Source organism: Schistocerca americana, chromosome 3 (assembly GCF_021461395.2).
Source record: "Schistocerca americana isolate TAMUIC-IGC-003095 chromosome 3, iqSchAmer2.1, whole genome shotgun sequence".
In the NCBI taxonomy this organism is placed as follows: Eukaryota; Metazoa; Arthropoda; class Insecta; order Orthoptera; family Acrididae; genus Schistocerca; species Schistocerca americana.
Genome location: NC_060121.1, coordinates 629,549,099 through 629,566,765, shown reverse-complemented (window position 1 = coordinate 629,566,765; position 17,667 = coordinate 629,549,099). Strand labels below are relative to the sequence as shown.

The window sequence follows — 17,667 nt, the reverse complement described above, 5'->3', positions numbered from 1 at the left end:
GAAAATTATATTAGAAGTAAATGTCCCCTAACCCAGGGTCCTTTGTGACTTTTCAGAGCTCTCCTCATTTCCTAAACCTCACCAATCCTTACCTTTCACCTCTCTTCCTTCTCCTTAACCTTCTACTAGAAGAAAGAGCCAGTGACTCTGAAAGCTTGCAAATTTCTATAACTTTACATGTGTTTCTCCCTGCTGCCACCTGGATAGTAGATAATTTTTTATCTATCCAATTACAGTATATGTTTGAAGTTAATTTTGTTATACATTAAATTCTCAACATTGCTGGGTAAGTGGCCAAATATATTTATGGCTGAATACTTTGCTCCTTTCTGTGTCACACTAAGGCCGAGTGGAGTTAGTTTATGAATGCCATTGTTGTTTTCAAACTGAGACTGACTGTTGACAACAAACCTCATAATATGTAGTGATTATTCTCCATTCTGAAGTGCTGTTTCACTGTGTACACTCCCCAAGTCTCTTAATGCAACACACTGCATCCTTTCAGTTAGCAAGAATGAAAACCAATAACCAGCAAGAGCTCTGATACCACAGTACTTGACCTTCTCTAAGAGAATATTGTGAATTCCATACTGAAATGCCTTTGACAAGTAACACAGGATACCAGATGGAAATAATTTGTCAGGATACCAGATGGAAATAATTTGTCATTTAAATTTCGTATAATGGGGTCTGTGAATTGAAAAATTGCATTTTCTGTGGAGACACACCTTTGAAATCCAAAAATATTAAGTGTGGTATCACATATCCATATGACCCCACTGGCTTCTTTAGGTTGGTAACAGAATTCCAGGTTTTCATCTGATGCCGATAACAGTCACACAAGATCTGGTGGACCCAACGATATGCACCTACTGAGACACCCCCGTCACTCTGTACCACGGGCGCCCTCTGCTGCCGCGATACAGAATGGCCAGTGGCAGGCATTCAGCCCACCAGTGCCTCTTTACTACATAATGCTATGGAGACGTCACTTAGTCACAGCACTGACTCCATGTCTGTACTTTAGCTCAGGGAGCCTCTTCCTTGCTGACACAGAGAGCCAGACCTCATTTCTTGCTGCAATGTTTGCAATGAGTATTCATTCACTTTGAGAAATACAAGCTAAGTAATTCTTCTGTTTACTGTGTTAACTTGCTTGCTACTCGTTTTTGTTCCTGTCCAGCTTTCCCATGACAACAGTTGCCGCACTACTCTCTAACCTATCTTTCCTTACCATTGTGAACAAAGTCAAAAACAACACTAAGTATTTTACTTTGAGAGATTTCTGTTACGGTTGTTGCATACATAATTTCTTCTAATACTATCTAGGAGCAGGCAAGAAACTGCTCAGTAATTATTAACAGATTACTTACTACATGTCTTGTAAACGTATAGCTTAATCTGTTTGCAAATATTATCTGTGATAGCGATGTGTTGCATATTTATCTGAATAAATTGCATACAAGTAAAGAACAGAATTGTGTTTCTTTATCTGAGATATTGTCAATGCCATGAGAGTTTTGGTTTTGAAGGAGTTAAATATATTCTTTATTTCTTTACTAAGAACTGAATATTTATGATTTGCCTGTATCATGGTTCACAGAGCCAAAGGCCTCAGCCATGTCACAAAATATAACCTATAGTAATAACTCTAGTGCATCACCTGTCAAAATAAATATAACCTTCTCAGTTGACAATCCAAAAGAAGCAACTGAGTTAGTTTTCCTGTATGAAGTGTTTGTAAATTCCTATCTTGAAAACTTTGCAAACTTACTTCCTGACAAGTCCAATATGGAGGTGAACCCTGTCCTTTCCTACTCATTCAGTTCCAGTGTTTTCATCCAACATCAATATGTTGGAGTAATAAAGTTATTAATGACTTTTTCATATGTGTTTCTGCAGACTACTTCTTTTTATTTTTTATTTTTATTTTATTATTTTATTTTTTTACCAGTATTACTCTATAATCTGTCACTATCAATGTGATACATGTATCTACCCCTCTGCCACTTTCTAATAATCTCATACCCTGTTCTTTTCCTGCACGGAATTGCAAGAGCGGGCAGGAGGGGTGAGAGAGGGAGGGAGGGAAGGAGAGAAGTATTCACACCACTACCTATTTAATTCCAGGTGAGTGGTTGCTTGTCCACATTTTTCGACCCCATAGCTTGCATTATAATAATATTATGTTGATATTTGATTTCCTAGACAGTATTACTTTCTTGTTTATGAAATTTCATTTCTCTCTGATTGATGTGCTTCAAGTGTCATTTCTTTTCCTATAAAAAGATCCTCTGTAATTTTCAAAAGCAAATGACCACTTAATAATTTAGAAGTATTCCACTTCAAAATATGGTGGTTCTTTTCCTCTAACCCTCTGAATTTCAGTTTACTCTTTGTCATTACTGGTTTGTGAGTCCAGATCAGCCACTTGGTAAGTTACACAGTTCAGTATTTGAATTCCTAACTTTTACACAACCCCAGTAACTCTCTAGGGCTTTTTTTTGTATATATACTTTCTTCTACCATAACTTTTTTTTAAATATAATGTTAGTTACAACTTGTTATAACAGGCATGTGTCACGTGCATGTGAACTCATATTGCATTGGCCTGTGTCAGATGTATTTCAATTTATAAAAGAAAAGCTTTATCACTCTTAATGTTTTAATGGTATTTTATTGTTTGCGACACTTCTCAGTCTATCAATACTCTGATTCCTACAATGTCATTCATAAATATGATTGGTACACTATGTTTGATCATTCAGTAATTTCTCATTATTTCACTTCATTAATCCCTACTAGCTCAAGTTTCCCTCTACATTCAAGTCCTATGTTTCTTGCAGGACACACTAATTTGAAATATTCTGAGCTACAAATTGTAGAAGTTATTATTTTATCAAATATCCCAAAATGTTGTTGGAGCAGTTGTCTCTCATTCCTTCATTTGGAATGTACAACAAAGGTTATCTTTCTCATGACTGTTATCTTTTCCCCAGGATTATAAATGTCGGCTGTTGTTTAAAAGCTGTTTTCATCAAGATATTGTCCCTTTAAGATGCACTTTCATGTTGCTTCAATATTGCATAGTTTGTCTGTTAATCAAAGTCTATAATTTTTTTTACATTGTCTTTGATGCGTTTTGGCCTCCTAAAATCCTATCCTGGCTCTTCCATAAAGCATAGCATATTTTTAACTTTAACTTCTTGGGTTTTCTTGGTCAATTTGCTTTTCAGTCTGAGACCGTGTCCACATAATTTTAATCTCACTCTGCTTTCTGTGCTCTTTCATTGTCCAGCTGTTATCTTTATTTATTACTGGTCTTAAAATTGCCCTCATCATTTCCCTCCTCCTCCTCCTCCTCCTCATTTCTTTCCTGTTAACTCTTCTAACTTAGCAAGTGAAGTGGGGAATCAGTTAAAATATTTCATAGCATTTTTGGGTTGCAGTTAGCCAGGCACTGGGAATATTCCAAAGGTACAGCGACTGTTTCCCTGTCACTCAAGTAATGGAGGAAGAGAATTGGAGACTACAAGCCAGCTTATGTTGATTATGAAAACAAAATGACATCATAGACATAGCATCTTATGAATGGCTTAAATACCTGGCAGGAAAGTAATATAACTAAAAAAGGAAAAGGACACTTTGAACAAAGTATATGTTAAATAAAACTGTAAAGATAAAAAGTGGAAAAGCTTTTTTGCCCATAAGTGCATTCATGTAAATAATGTCATGAACAACAATGAGATAACCACAAATTAATTTATACTTCAAGAAGCATGAAGCTGTCAATGAGCAATAGGAACACTTTCCTTTGGTCAACATTTTAAGTATCAATTCTGTCAGTAGTAGTAAACGAAGAATGTACAGGCAATCTGGCAGAGGTGGGCCTGATATAAGTGCCACTATAAAAGAAGGATACATAGTACATACCAGTGGATTTTAAACAGTGCATTAGTGTTGAGGACAGCAACCCTGTGACTAAGGTAATGTAAGTAAGTTTTGACACTTCTCCAAACACACTCATCCAACAGTGGTTGTTTTCTTTTATTTCAGCATCTCTCAAATAAATATATGTGAAATTGGTTAGCAACATGATATTAAGATTCCATTATTTGGAGAACTATAATGAAGAGCTTTAGCTGCTTGGTTATCTCAGATATTAATCCTTCTGTATTTCATAGGAAAATAACTTCAAACTTTCTATGATGAACCACACTAAAAATTCAACCAGGAAATATACTTTGCCAATTATGGCACCAAATTGCAAAAAAGCCACAGATTTAAGCCTTCCTCAGTCTGCCAGAATACATTCACAAAAATGTAAACTGTTTTCTCAGAAGTAGTTTGGTTTGGGATTCCAAATACAATTACAGCAATTTAACCTCAAAGAATTGTTGAATGTACTTCCAAAATGTCCAACATATTTCCAACAATCTTATGAGGAGGAAAGTTGCTACTCACCATATCGCAGAGACGCTGAGTTGCCATTGGCCTTCATCAACAACACACACACACACACACACACACACACAAAACACAACTCACACACACGACTGCAGTCTCAGGCAACTGAAACAACACTGGCAGTAGGGTTTCAGTCGTCTGAGACTGCAGTCGTGTGTGCGAGTTGCGTGTGTGTGTGTGTGTGTGTGTGTGTGTGTGTGTGTGTGTGTGTGTGTGTGTGTGTGGGCGCGTGCATATGTGTGTCTATTGCTGATGAAGGCCAATGGCCGAAAGCTTTAATTGTGAGAGTCTTTTTGTTGTGCCTATCTGCGACTCAGCATCTCCACTACATGGCGAGTAGCAATTTTCCTTCTCATAATACTGTTACATTCCATCCTGGATTTTCCATTGTTCAACATATTTCCAAATTATTTAAAATATTTTTACTTTCATTTACAAGATACTCATGTGTAAATTTGTCAAATATTATTTTAAACAGGCGCAGATAGGGGCACTGAAATAATTCTCCAAAGGAGTGTGAAAATCTTAATGAAACAATCCAGTTTCTCAGAAAAATAACTTAAAACATTAGTAATTAAATAATGAAATCCCAGTGCAATTTAACTTGCATGTTCATTGACTTCCAGTGCAAAGTTTAACTTGCATGTTCAGTGACTAATGTTAAATCACTGCTAGTTGAAAAGCATTAAACAGTCAGTATCATTTCTGTGGATGTACTGTTCAGTTTCTTCTTTCAATAAACTTCTACGAAGAGGTTATAATCAGTAAAGGAAAAGTAACAAATAAAAATTTTGAGAAAACATTCAGAGTACACAAATTATATGAAGTAATCCAACAGAACCAACACTAACACCCTTTTCTATGTGTGTTGCATTTCCGAGATTAGGAACTTCTGTGGTGCTAACTTGCATTTACAGTGTTGTGCAGTCCTGATTATTCCATAAGTTTATAGCATCACACACATTTTGAGGATTAATTTTTCACTTTTTCAGTCTCCAAATTAAACCCATTTCTGGAAGTATATCATATCATCCATTTTATTAAAGTAAATGAGAAGGTGGCTAATTGTAAATAACAGAAAACAAATACACTCTGCATTAATGCACTGTTAGCCAGTTTCTCTCTAGTGACAAGGGACAAGCAAAAACTGCAAGCTCACAGAGGGTGGTGGGGTGGAGGGGGGGAAGGCAGCAGACAGACAGCACCCTCCCCTTTTGTAGGGCCATCTGGTGCTGACTTTTTTTAAAAAAGTGGGAAGATCTAAGAGCCAGTTCACCTTCTTCACTGTAACATCATTTTGGAGCAGAAACCCCACTTTACTAACCCATCATGGCCAATGCCAACAAGCAAATCACCTCCAGTCAAATACAAGTTATCATGGTGATGAGTTGTTTCAATCAATGACTGAATAAATACATGTTGTAGCAAATTCTTGTAGAATATAAATACTGTTGAATTTAAGGAGATCACTCACCAAAAAGCAAAAGCATTGAGTTGTCAATATGCACACACTAAAGAAAGAAAATGTGCTAGCTTTTGGAGTTATCCTTTGACGAGCCAGAGTAAAATAAAATGTGTATTTTACTGTAGCTCGTCAAAGGATAACTCCAAAAGCTAGCTTCTTTCTTTTGTGTTTGCCTTTGACAACTCAATGCTTCTGATTTTTGGTGAGTGGTCTCTTCCAATCCAAAACTGAATAAATACAGTCACTCAACGGAACACATCTGAACAGCCGAGCAAACATAATGCAGATGTTAGCATCAAAAAATACACTCACATTCATGAAGATGGCAGTTCAAATCCCCATTTAGCTGCTCAAATTTCGATTTTCTGTGGTTTCCCTAAATTACTTAATATAAATGTCAGCACAGTTGCTTTAAAAATGGCACAGTCAATTTCTTTCTGTATCCTTTCCTAATCCAAGCTTGAACATGATATGTAATGACATTGTTGTCAACAGTATACATTAAAACCTAACTGTCCTTCCTTCCTTTGATTGTGTAGTATAATTTGTAATTTTTGCTTGTAATGCTTCAAATTACATTATTGTAATGTTTTGGGTGTTTTGTGTTCCTAGTTCACATTTTTTAATTTCTCCTTGGTGATTTTTCATTCAGTCCAAGTAATCAGATCCATTCTATCAAGCAGTTACATTTATCAAGTTTTTCATTGCGCCTATGTTCAGTGTTTGTAAGGATATCATTCCCTCAAGAATTAGCAGTTTCACAGAGAATTAAAAAAAAAAACTATTTTTGCATTTATTTCATCCTTAAAAATTACACTAATATTATCAATAAAAGTGAAGCACTATAATTCAAATCTTCACTTTCCATTAACATCATGCTACCATACTCCTTTCTCCTTATTCATTCTCTTCTGATTTTATCCAACACCAAACTCTAATGATTAATAAAACAACATATGTTACCAAGCCATATTTTAACTCTGAAGAGCTCAGAAATGTCATTTGCAAACTTAATGCCTGCAGTAAACCAATAAGCATTCCATAATACTCAACTGTTTTAATGATGTCAGCATTCCAATTCTGAGGACTCTTTACAGATTGCAACCTTGGTAGAAATCTATCTACTTCTCTCAACCTAGCTTGTTAATTGCCAATTCTGTAGGCTACTCATTTTAATATTTAACTCAACAGTACTTCAAACTTTTTGTAGTGGTTTGTAGGTAACTGGTGGTAAAGAGATGTCAATATAACCAAAGCTATTTGCCTTGTGTGCTTTCTTATGTAACACTTGGATGTGGACCTGTTTTCACCAACCACTGTCTTTCCTTATTTCCAAAATTCTTTGACAACCTTGTGCAAATCTTTAAGTGCCTATTTGCGTGTATCTATCGCATTTGATTTCAAATTCTTTCTTTCCCTGACGACCCCCCCCCCCCCACCACCACCACCACCACCACCACACACACACACACACACACACACACACACACACACACACACACCAACTGTATAATAGATTCATTCTCTCTCTCTCTCATCCATTTCTAATGTTTTTGGAGCTCTCTTTCCTTGGTGTAACTTTTTTAAAAAAGCTTTTGTTCTGTTTATTTCTCACAATTTAGGAGCTCCTCGATACATCAGACTAGAATTCACAGCTGGTTCTCTTTGTAAGCAGTCATCATACTAATTGGTTTGCAGCCCATTCCAACTGCAGCAAAGATTCTGAACAAGTTCTTACTACTGTTGTCTTTACTCTTATAGTTCTTACCATACTTACATTTAACTACTCTGTTATTCTGGCATACCAATTTTCCCTTATGTGTGTTTTCTCCTCCTTGATTTTTACCAATGCTTTGGGGCAATTTTACCATTGTTCCTCTGATATGTGCCAATGTTCCACATTTCTGGCAATGAGTGTGCTATTAAAAAGTCATCAGTGTTGTGTCCTCTTTCTCTATGGTTTGTTTGGATATTGCTATGTGATCCAACTGGTAGTGGACCAGGTATGTAATTCGACCAGGTAAGACCTATTTTCAAATAATACTTTTCCTGGCAGAATTGACACCAGTTTTTGGGCCAAACTGTTTTTGAAGGAGTGAGCTTTTCACCATTCCTGTTACTGCGACTGTATGCTAGAAAATCACCTCTAAACATTTACGTCTTCTACTTGTTGGTTTACATGTTATCATTGTGAGCACATATAATGTAGTGCATGCTTTGTTTCTTCATCTCAACGAGATAAGTATAATTCATTGTGACATTGAATTTATTACTGAACAAACTGTTAATGTTGAAAGTTCGAACCATTGTGCAGACTTTGTTTCTTACGCCAGGTTTCTCTCTACAATATTCTGTTTCAACCAAATTATAACACATTTTGATTTGTGAACCTAGTTTAGTTTAGCATTGGTATGTAGATTGTGTCTCTTTTTGAACATACTTGTTCAATATTTTTGATTGCCTGTTTTCAGAAAGGTGTCGATGTTCAAAGTACTTATCTGACATATTGTGTGAGAACTACGTTAAGAAATTCCATTTCTTCATTATACGATGTTCTACAATCACCAGAATCCAACTGAATAACTATGTAACTTCTCCATGTTACAGAAGTTTATCTAGGTATTGGCGTACCTGACATCTTTTGACTTAAGTTATTTGTGAACGGACTTATCACCTTCATGAAATGCCACATCTGTCTTCAAATCACCAGGTGGCCTTAACAGGTGATCCAACATGGGAATGAAAAGATGCCTTTCATAGTGTATCAGTATTACTATAACAGATGTTACTTGTTATCATAAATTACTATTTTAAAATGTTTTGAGTGTCTTTTTACAGACTACTTCTGTTTTATGGAACAGAGGACGTATACTTTCAAGATTCATAGATGTTACATTTAACAAAACAATTATATGAACATAGGTAGCTAAACAATATTTTGATGTAGCAGAATGAAAGTATGAATGAAAGCATTTCTTATGACATTGCGAAATGAGAAGAAACACTGCAATTTAAGACAGAAAAAACAGGTTTTATTTAAAATCGTTTGTGAAATGATTTTTCTTCCATTTCATATTTTCAGGATAAAAACTACAATCATCACACCTTTCAAAACAACTTTCAATGACGCAGTGTGTACCCTTACCTTCTGTGCCAGATTAAAAGTAACAGTGAGTGCACCCTTGGACAATATTTCTAGCAATTTATTCTAGACTTATGTACTCTCAACCCTTATGTGAAAACCAAGCAGAGTTAGAACATGTAAAATTTGAATTGTATTAATTAAATATTGGAAAAAAAGAAGGGATGCTGAGAAAAGTGACAAAGTACAAATACAGCATAATTTTGTTGGAACAAAGGAAAGATACACTTGAGAAACCCTTAAAATTATGAGACAGAATTGATGGTCAGTATCGGAATAGCAGGCAGAATACTTAGTACTGCTGGAAGTCACTTGTAAAAGTAAGCTTTTGGAACTATTAGTCCATTTGTCAGGGAAGAGAGAGGGGTAAGGTGGGGTTGATAAAAAGGAAGGGTGAGAGGATGAGAGGAATCCAGCTGTTTAGGGGACAAGGTTTTGTTGACACATTCAGACGTCAGGTAACATATATATTTGGCTGGTTACCTTAACACTGGGATAAGACCCAATTCCCAAATGTGTTGGCTCCTGCCATATTAGTTTTTTAATTTACATCAACTACTTTCCACAATGGTCCTCAATTCTACTTTAAAGTTTTCCTTCCTCCGCTTTTCTACTTAAACGCTGCTTTCTGTCTCTCTGTCAGTTCCAGTATTATTGTGGAGCGCTTATTCTTGTCATTTTGAATCTTTAAATCTCATGATATCTTCCCCTCCACCCTCCCCAAATAGAATCCCATCCTTCACTCATCTCCTTTAGTTTATATTTACAATTCCCAGTGATATCTCACAAGTTTATCTCCCATCTTTCACGTGTGGCACATCACCAGATTATAACTGTAATTCTGAATGTAAATTTCAGATGTGAGTCTTGTGTTCTGGATTATCTCATACCTTGTCTCTCTCTGGATTCAGGACACAAAATGACGTCTTTTCCCTCCCTTTCTTCGGAAAAATCTCACCCTTGCTTTTGCCTTTTTCTGCTAAAGAATGGTGTTTAACAAGGCCTTTAAGACATACCTTTACTTGCATCTTCTCATTTGTACCTCAGTCAACCATGTTTTAGCTTTTTCTATTTCATCAATTAAAAGCTTTTTGCAATTTTTCTGTCTCATGTATTGTTAACCACTATAATCACTAAATGGAATGGTATTTAACATGGTCATCATTCTTAAAACTAATTGGCAGTTTTTCAACCTACAAAGCAATAACATAAATTGTTCAAACTTAGCAAATTCACTTTCCATTACAAAGCAATCAATATTTTGCAGTGTCCACCAGGACTACAGTTTGGATTAAACTGATTTATTATGTAAGGATTTTATCAGCAGAAAAGTTTTCTTAGTCTCAGTTCTCACTTCAAGACAATATGTGTGGTGCGGTGTGGTGTGGGATGCGGGGTCTGGTGTGTGAGTAGTTTTATTAAACACAATTCAGCTCAATTACTAAAGATTTAATACATCAGTGCTCAAGTTATTCTCGGCATAAGAACAGTTACAGTAATATAGAAGTCAATAATAAGAGATTTCCATGGATGTTTTTTCCCGGTGTTATTTGTATGGATTGACATGTAGATAAAAAAGATTGTGTTAAAATGCAGTATGTGAAATCCTGTCACTTCACAAATTACAATCTGAAATTTCAAGTATATTTCAAATGTCTACCTTTTCACAGTTAAAATAAAATGCATAGGAAATACTTTACAAACTAAGTACCAAAAGACTCTTACACTTCAAGCATTTCTTTTATTCAAAATGGGATTTTAAACACCAAACACATTATTAGCAATAACACACCTCAAGTGGAGCAGTGGTGTCACCTAATAAGCTTGTCTCAGTAAATGTCAGCTCTCCAACTGCGTCAATATCACGTATCTGTACTTCGACAGGGTCAGATTGAAGTACATCCAAACTATGTACCTGGAAATTTGAGGGCAACATAAATTTGGAAACATTTACAGGGCATAACAACTTTTAACTGTCAATGTTTATTTAAACAATAACAACTTCCTTCTCCTTCACTTCAGGTAATAGGAAACACAGATATCCAAATGTTGGACCTCATCTATCTCAAAACTAGATTTGTGTAGACTGTTGAATTTACCCCACCACATACACAAGAACTTGAAATATGTAGATTCTGTGCATAGGCACATACTGGTTGATTCCGTGATGACGTTACAAACTTTCTGGAATGAAGGAAAAAGGTAACTGTATCAATTTGAGTAATTTGAGTAAGGGCCCCTGGTCCAGAAACAGCTGAATTGAAAGTTATAAGTGAAAAATGTTCTGTTACTTCTGACAGTAGAATAGATGTACAGGTATTGTTGTTGCTAAGATGTTAGGGTAGCCAACTTTCAGTCTTGGTAGTATGCACAAAAACAAAAGAAAGTCTAGTAAACATGTGCTTTAAAATGCATACCTAAAAGAGCTATGGGCACTTGTTCAGTAGAAGAGATGTGTTTCACAGTATCAAAGATGAACAAGTGCTCATAGCTCTTGAGGTGAGCATTTTAGAGTCCATGTTTACCACACTTTTTTTCTTGTTTTGGTCCATACTACAGCCTCTGAAAGTTGCCTACCCTACAATCTTCACAATAACAGTATCGGTACATGTTTTCCACTGTCAGAGGTATCAGAATGATTTTTGCTTATAACTTTTGACTTGGTCATTTCTGGAGCTCACCCAAATTATACACTTACCTTCTCCATCATCCATAAGTTTGTAACATCACCATGGAACCATCCTGTAAATACTGTTAACAATTTTCCCACCCAAGTCCTTTATTCCTTTTCTCAGTAGACTACACCCATATTGACATGGTGATGTTTAAAGAAACAAAGTACAGTACTCAATAACAGGGCCTCCCTTCCATTACAACCAGTAGTTTCAAACAAAATTTATTTGACTGCATGTACACAGAATAAATTTAGTGCACACAGAAAATAGAAAAGATACATAAATAAAAGATTATTACAATGTCAGCACTATTGTCGATACAGATGGGAACATTCCAGTCACCAACAGCATTACCTCCAACCTGACTCCTCTACAGAAACAAATTCTTTATGAGATTATGTTGCATTGCCTTGATGTTAAAACCATTGAATGATGCTGCAAGGATACCTAACTTAATACTATTTGCTAGCCAAAAATGTCAACTTCAACAGATATTCTGAACTGTCATCCATTTTAATACAGTTTTACTTTTCTAGTTTTCAGCTAATTGTATAAAAAATATTATAGCATGCTTACAGGCAGACCTTTACAGCAAAACATATCGAAAATATGACTATGTTCACAGGCATATGTAAACAGTTAAAGTAATATCAGTGATAAATTGAGATAGCTTTGTTTTGGCTGGAGAATGTGTCGTATGCAACTTAGTTTTCCTGTAGAGAAAAATAATGTTGATATTCTTTCATTTGTGAAAGCATTCTGCATTGTCTTCTACTCCTATTTTATGTAGATGTGTTTGTGTTTCGGAAAGTAAAACAGCAAAATACTGTAAAAATTGCTATTCACCACATAGCGGAGATGATGAGTCACGATAGGCACAATAAAAAGATTCACACAATCATAGCTTTTGGCCATTAAGGCCTTTATCAGCAGTACATACGCATACACACACGCACGCACGCACACACACACACACACACACACACACACACACAAACGCAACTTGCACACATGTCTGCAGTCTCGGAGAGCTGAAACTACACAGCGAGCAGCAGCACCAGTGCATGATGGGAGTGGTGACTGGGTGGGGGTAAAGAGGTGGCTGGGGCGGGAAGGGAGAGGAATAGTATGGTGGGAGTGGCGGACAGTGAAGTGTTGCAGTTTAGAAGGAGGGCAGGAGAGAAGGTGTGGAGGGGGGAAGGGATAAGTAGACGAAAGGACAGAAATAAAAGACTGGGGTGTGGCAGCTGTGTAGTGCTGGAATGGGAACAGGGAGGGGGCTGGATGGGTGAGGACAGTGACTAACGAAGGTTGAGGCCAGGAGGGTTACGGGAATGTAGGATGTATTGCAGGGAAAGTTCCCAACTGCGCAATTCAGAAAAGCTGGTATTGGTGGGAAGGATCCATATGGCACAGGCTGTGAAGCAGTCATTGAGATGAAGGGTATCATGTTTGGCAGTGTGTTCAGCAACAGGAAGGTCCACTTGTCTTTTGGCCACAGTTTGTTGGTGGCCGTTCATGCGGACCGACAGCTTGTTGGTTGTCATGCCTACATAGAACGCAGCACAGTGGTTGCAGCTTAGCTTGTAAATCACATGACTGGTTTCACAGGTAGCCCTGCCTATGATGGGATAGGTGATGTTAGTGACTGGACTGCAGTAGGTGGTGGTAGGTGGATGTATGGGACAGGTCTTGCATCTAGGTCTATTACAGGTGTATGAGCCATGGGGTAAAGGATTGGGAACAGGGGTTGTGTAAGGATGGACGAGTATATTGTGTAGGTCCATTGGACAGCGAAATACCATGGTGGGGGTGGGGGGTGGGAAGGATAGTGGGAAGGACATTTTCAAACCACCATCCGCAACGTTTTACCATGACCTGTTAGAAACTGATTCATTTCAGCAGTTGCCAGAGTGCGCCAGATAACAGGCACCACTGCTTTTGTGCAGCTACGATGACACAGGAAGCCCGTATGTTTGTACGTGTAAAACATTAAAAGATCTTGCACTATGTCACAAAAGAAACAAGACATCAAAGGACACTTCAAGTTCATCGGAATTTCATGAACCATACTAAAATGCATAATCGGGCTTAAAGTGCACATTCGTATGTTCAGATTCGGATGTAAATTTTCTTGAGTACCAGTGCTGTATTATCTCATGTTTGGTTCTTTATTATGGCATAATGCTATGCGAGCTAGAAGATGGAAAACGTGCACTTGAAATGCAGCGAACAGTTGAAACTAGCCAACAGTATGAAATTAAACACTTCGTTTCCAATAAATTGACTGCCTCAGCGCAAAAGATTTAGTTAATTAGTTACGTGTTCCACTGACCAATTGCACGGAAAAACCGTTATGATGTGGAACATGTCAAATGCACAAGAAATGCGCACAAGAAACAAGGGGTTTTTTTTTTTTTTACGTTATAGTGTTGTACCTACATATTTCTATTACCTATCCCACTCCCTTAAATGGCACAAAATGCATATATTATATCTCCAGATTTATTTACTCATATTCAAGAATTCAGCTATGGTATAGAAGGAGTTGTCAAGGAGGTATGATTTCAATTTGTTTTTGAAACTATTACTGCTGTCTGTCAGACATTTTATTTCATCCGGTAATTTATCAAAAAGTTTTATAGCAGCATATTTTATGCTTTCTGTGCCAAAGACAGGTTAAGTAAAGGATAGTGTAGGTCTTTCATTTTTCTGGTATTGTAATCATGAATGTCGCTGTTGATTTGAAATTGGTCCATGTTGTTGAGAAAAAATTTCATTACTGAGTAAATGTACTGTGAAGCAGTTGTAAGCATTCATAATCTTTTAAACAGATGCCTACAAGATGTGCGACTATGAACCCCACACATTATTCTAACTACTTTCTTCTGAGCTTCCTAAGTGCTGAGTTGCCCCAGAATATTATTCCATATGACATCAGAGAGTGGAAGTATGCGAAGTATGTTAGCTTACTAATTTCTACATCCTCAAAACTGGCAATTATTCTGATTGCAAAAGTTGCTGAACCTAGTCGCATTAGGAGATCCAAAATATGAATTTTCCAATTAAGATTCTCATCTATATGTGCACCCAAAAACTTAGTGTGCTCTACCCTGGCTACTGATTTCTTTTGATGTGTTATGTTTATTGAGGGAATTATACTTTTTACAACAGAATATTGGATGTACTGTGTTTTTTCAAAGTTCAGAGCAAGCCCATTCGCAGAAAACCAATTAATAACTTTTCCAAAGACCTTATTTGTATCATTTTCTATCAGACTTTCTTTTACTTGATTAATAATTATGCTTGTATCATCAGCAAACAGTGTCAGTTCAGCATCTTGTTTCACATAAGAAGGGAGGTCATTCACATATATCAAGAGCAGGAGGGGACCCATGATCAAACCTTGTGGAACACCTAAAGTAATTTCACCCCAGTTAGATGAAGTGGCAAACTCCTTTGAATAACTTGAAGCATATAAAGAGACTTTTTGCATCCTATTCTGTAGATATGACTTAAACCACTCATATGCTGTTCCATTTATACCATAGAATTGTAATTTCTCTAACATAATGTCATGGTTCACACAATCAAATGCTTTGGATAAGTCACAGAATATTCCTACTGGTGACATTTTACTATTTAAAGACTCAATTATGTGGACAGTGTACTGTATATTGCTGTCTCAGTGGAACATCATTTCTGGAATCCGAACTGTGATTTACTAAGTATCCCATTACTGCTGAGATGGCTAACCACTCTTGAGTACATTACTTTCTCAGAGATTTTTGAAAATGCTGTAAGCAAGGATACTGGTCGGTAATTATTGACATCTGGTGGTTTCCCCCTTTTTGTTGAGAGGCCTGACAATGGCACATTTTAACTTGTCTGGAAAAATACACCGAGTCAGTGATGCATTACATACGTGACTCAAAACATCAGCTGTAATTGCTCCACATTGTTTTAATAAGCTGTTAGAGATGTCATCTAATCCAACAGAACATTTATTTTTCAAAGATTTAATAATTCTCCTTATTTCACAAGAGGTTGTTAGATGAAACTTAATCTGACTAAAATTTTTCAAAACTGACTCTTCCATGTACTGCCTCGCTTAATAAAAGCCAAATCTCTTTAGTAAAGCTACAAAAATAACTTCATTGTTCTGCAAGGTGATCAATGCTTGACTGTCAGAAAGGTGGAAATAAAACCTGAAAATAATAACATATTTTAGCCTTTCGTAATTATGCGAACATATTTTAATTCATTTGATAGCTTCAGGCCATAGAAATCCATTTTGTTTTCATTTGATGTGAGGGTAATAAATGAAGAGGAAACAGCAAAATCACTAAACATAAACACAGGTCACGTGGAGACTACCCACCTCCCCACCACAACTCGGCTGCTCTGTGCATCAGCCCCAGATCTACGATATTTCCGAACCAGGGCAATACCAGATAGTGGCGCCCAGCCACACATCCGTAGCCAGAAGTGGGAAAAGGTACTATCTGCACGCGACTCAACTGTGCATGTACAAGAGACCACCCGCAACTGCTTAAACGAATCTAATGTCAACAGCTGTCATGTCACACTCATCGGAGGCAATTTCTCATTATGAATCAATGCATAGTCTTTCCAAAGCCTTTGACACACTTTGCTGTTGTCAGACGCTTGTATGAGTACTATGTTTTGTTGTTGTATATGGCAGATTTCCTTTGCAACTTAAGTTTTATTTTCGTTTTTTCTTCCTCTTGTTAATGTTTTGTTGTGCAGTATTATCCTGCAGACACAGGACACAGTAATATCCTTTGTTGGAATATTGGTTCTTACCAGTCAAAATCACAGAAATTTAACTGAAAACTAAAACAATGAAACATTCCTGGAATTCTAAAATATTCCGGGTTTTTCCCGGTTTTCCCCGGATCTCCCGAGTCGTATACACCCTGAATAAGTAATATATGTCATTTCTGTGTAATATGGGAGACGGAACAAGATATCACAGCCTTTACTCAAACAAAGGAGCACAGATTGATTGAATAGATTGGGGGCACAGAGCATTTCCACAGAGGATTAAAATAACTTTTTGAGCAATATATCATCTATTTCATTTGACATTTAGGATCACACTTTGCCAATACCTTTTTATAACATTGTACAGTAATGTTCTGTCTATCTTTTTACATATTTTGTCAGAAGACACTGCAACAATATCCAAATACAGTAAACATCACCTTTCCAGGTGAGTGCTGCGATGTTTCCTCAGTGTTTCAACTGTAACCATTTCTTGACAATTCTTTTGTTTTTCAGCCATAATTGTGTACCAAATATCACAATAAGAAGGCTAATTATTCAATACCTGCATCTACAATCCACAAGCCGCATTTTGCAAAAAATACACTATGTAGCACTGTCATTTCCATGGCTGACGTTTAAGAAGGACTGTCAGCAGTGCAAAGGAATTATCTGAATGAAACAGAAATCGGTACATGTGATGCACAAGTACAGACAAACAAATTACCACAATTTCTGAAAAATTGCATGATTTATTCAAGAAAAAAAGATTCACAAATTGAGCAAGTCAATAATGCATTGGTCGACCTCTGGTGCTAATGCAAGCAGTTATTCGGCAGGGGACAGATCCAGCAATCTTGCTGGTGAAGGAAGGATTTGGCAAGCAAGAAGACAAACAGTGGAAACTCTCCCTCTGTGCGGGAAGGCATTATCTTGCTTCAATGTAAACCAAGGTTGGATTGCTACAAAGCACAAAAAAGTAGGCATACATTTTGTCGACGTACTGCTGCACTGTCAGGATGCTGCGGATGACAACCAGAGGGGTCTTGCTGTGAAATGAAATGGCACCCTATACCATTACCGTATTTACTCGAATCTAAGCCGCACTTTTGTTCCAGTTTTTGTAATCC

General features: G+C 36.8%; 1 protein-coding gene across 3 annotated transcripts in view; it reads right to left on the bottom strand.

The window, feature by feature from the left end:
- LOC124605604 (uncharacterized protein C2orf42) overlaps positions 1-17,667 on the bottom strand; it is a 223,069-nt gene that overhangs the window by 87,632 nt on the left and 117,770 nt on the right. For all 3 annotated transcript variants that reach the window (XM_047137398.1, XM_047137399.1, XM_047137400.1), the window contains one exon: positions 10,867-10,989. In XM_047137398.1, the coding sequence (XP_046993354.1) occupies positions 10,867-10,989 (123 nt within the window). The remainder of the gene's footprint in view (positions 1-10,866; positions 10,990-17,667) is intronic.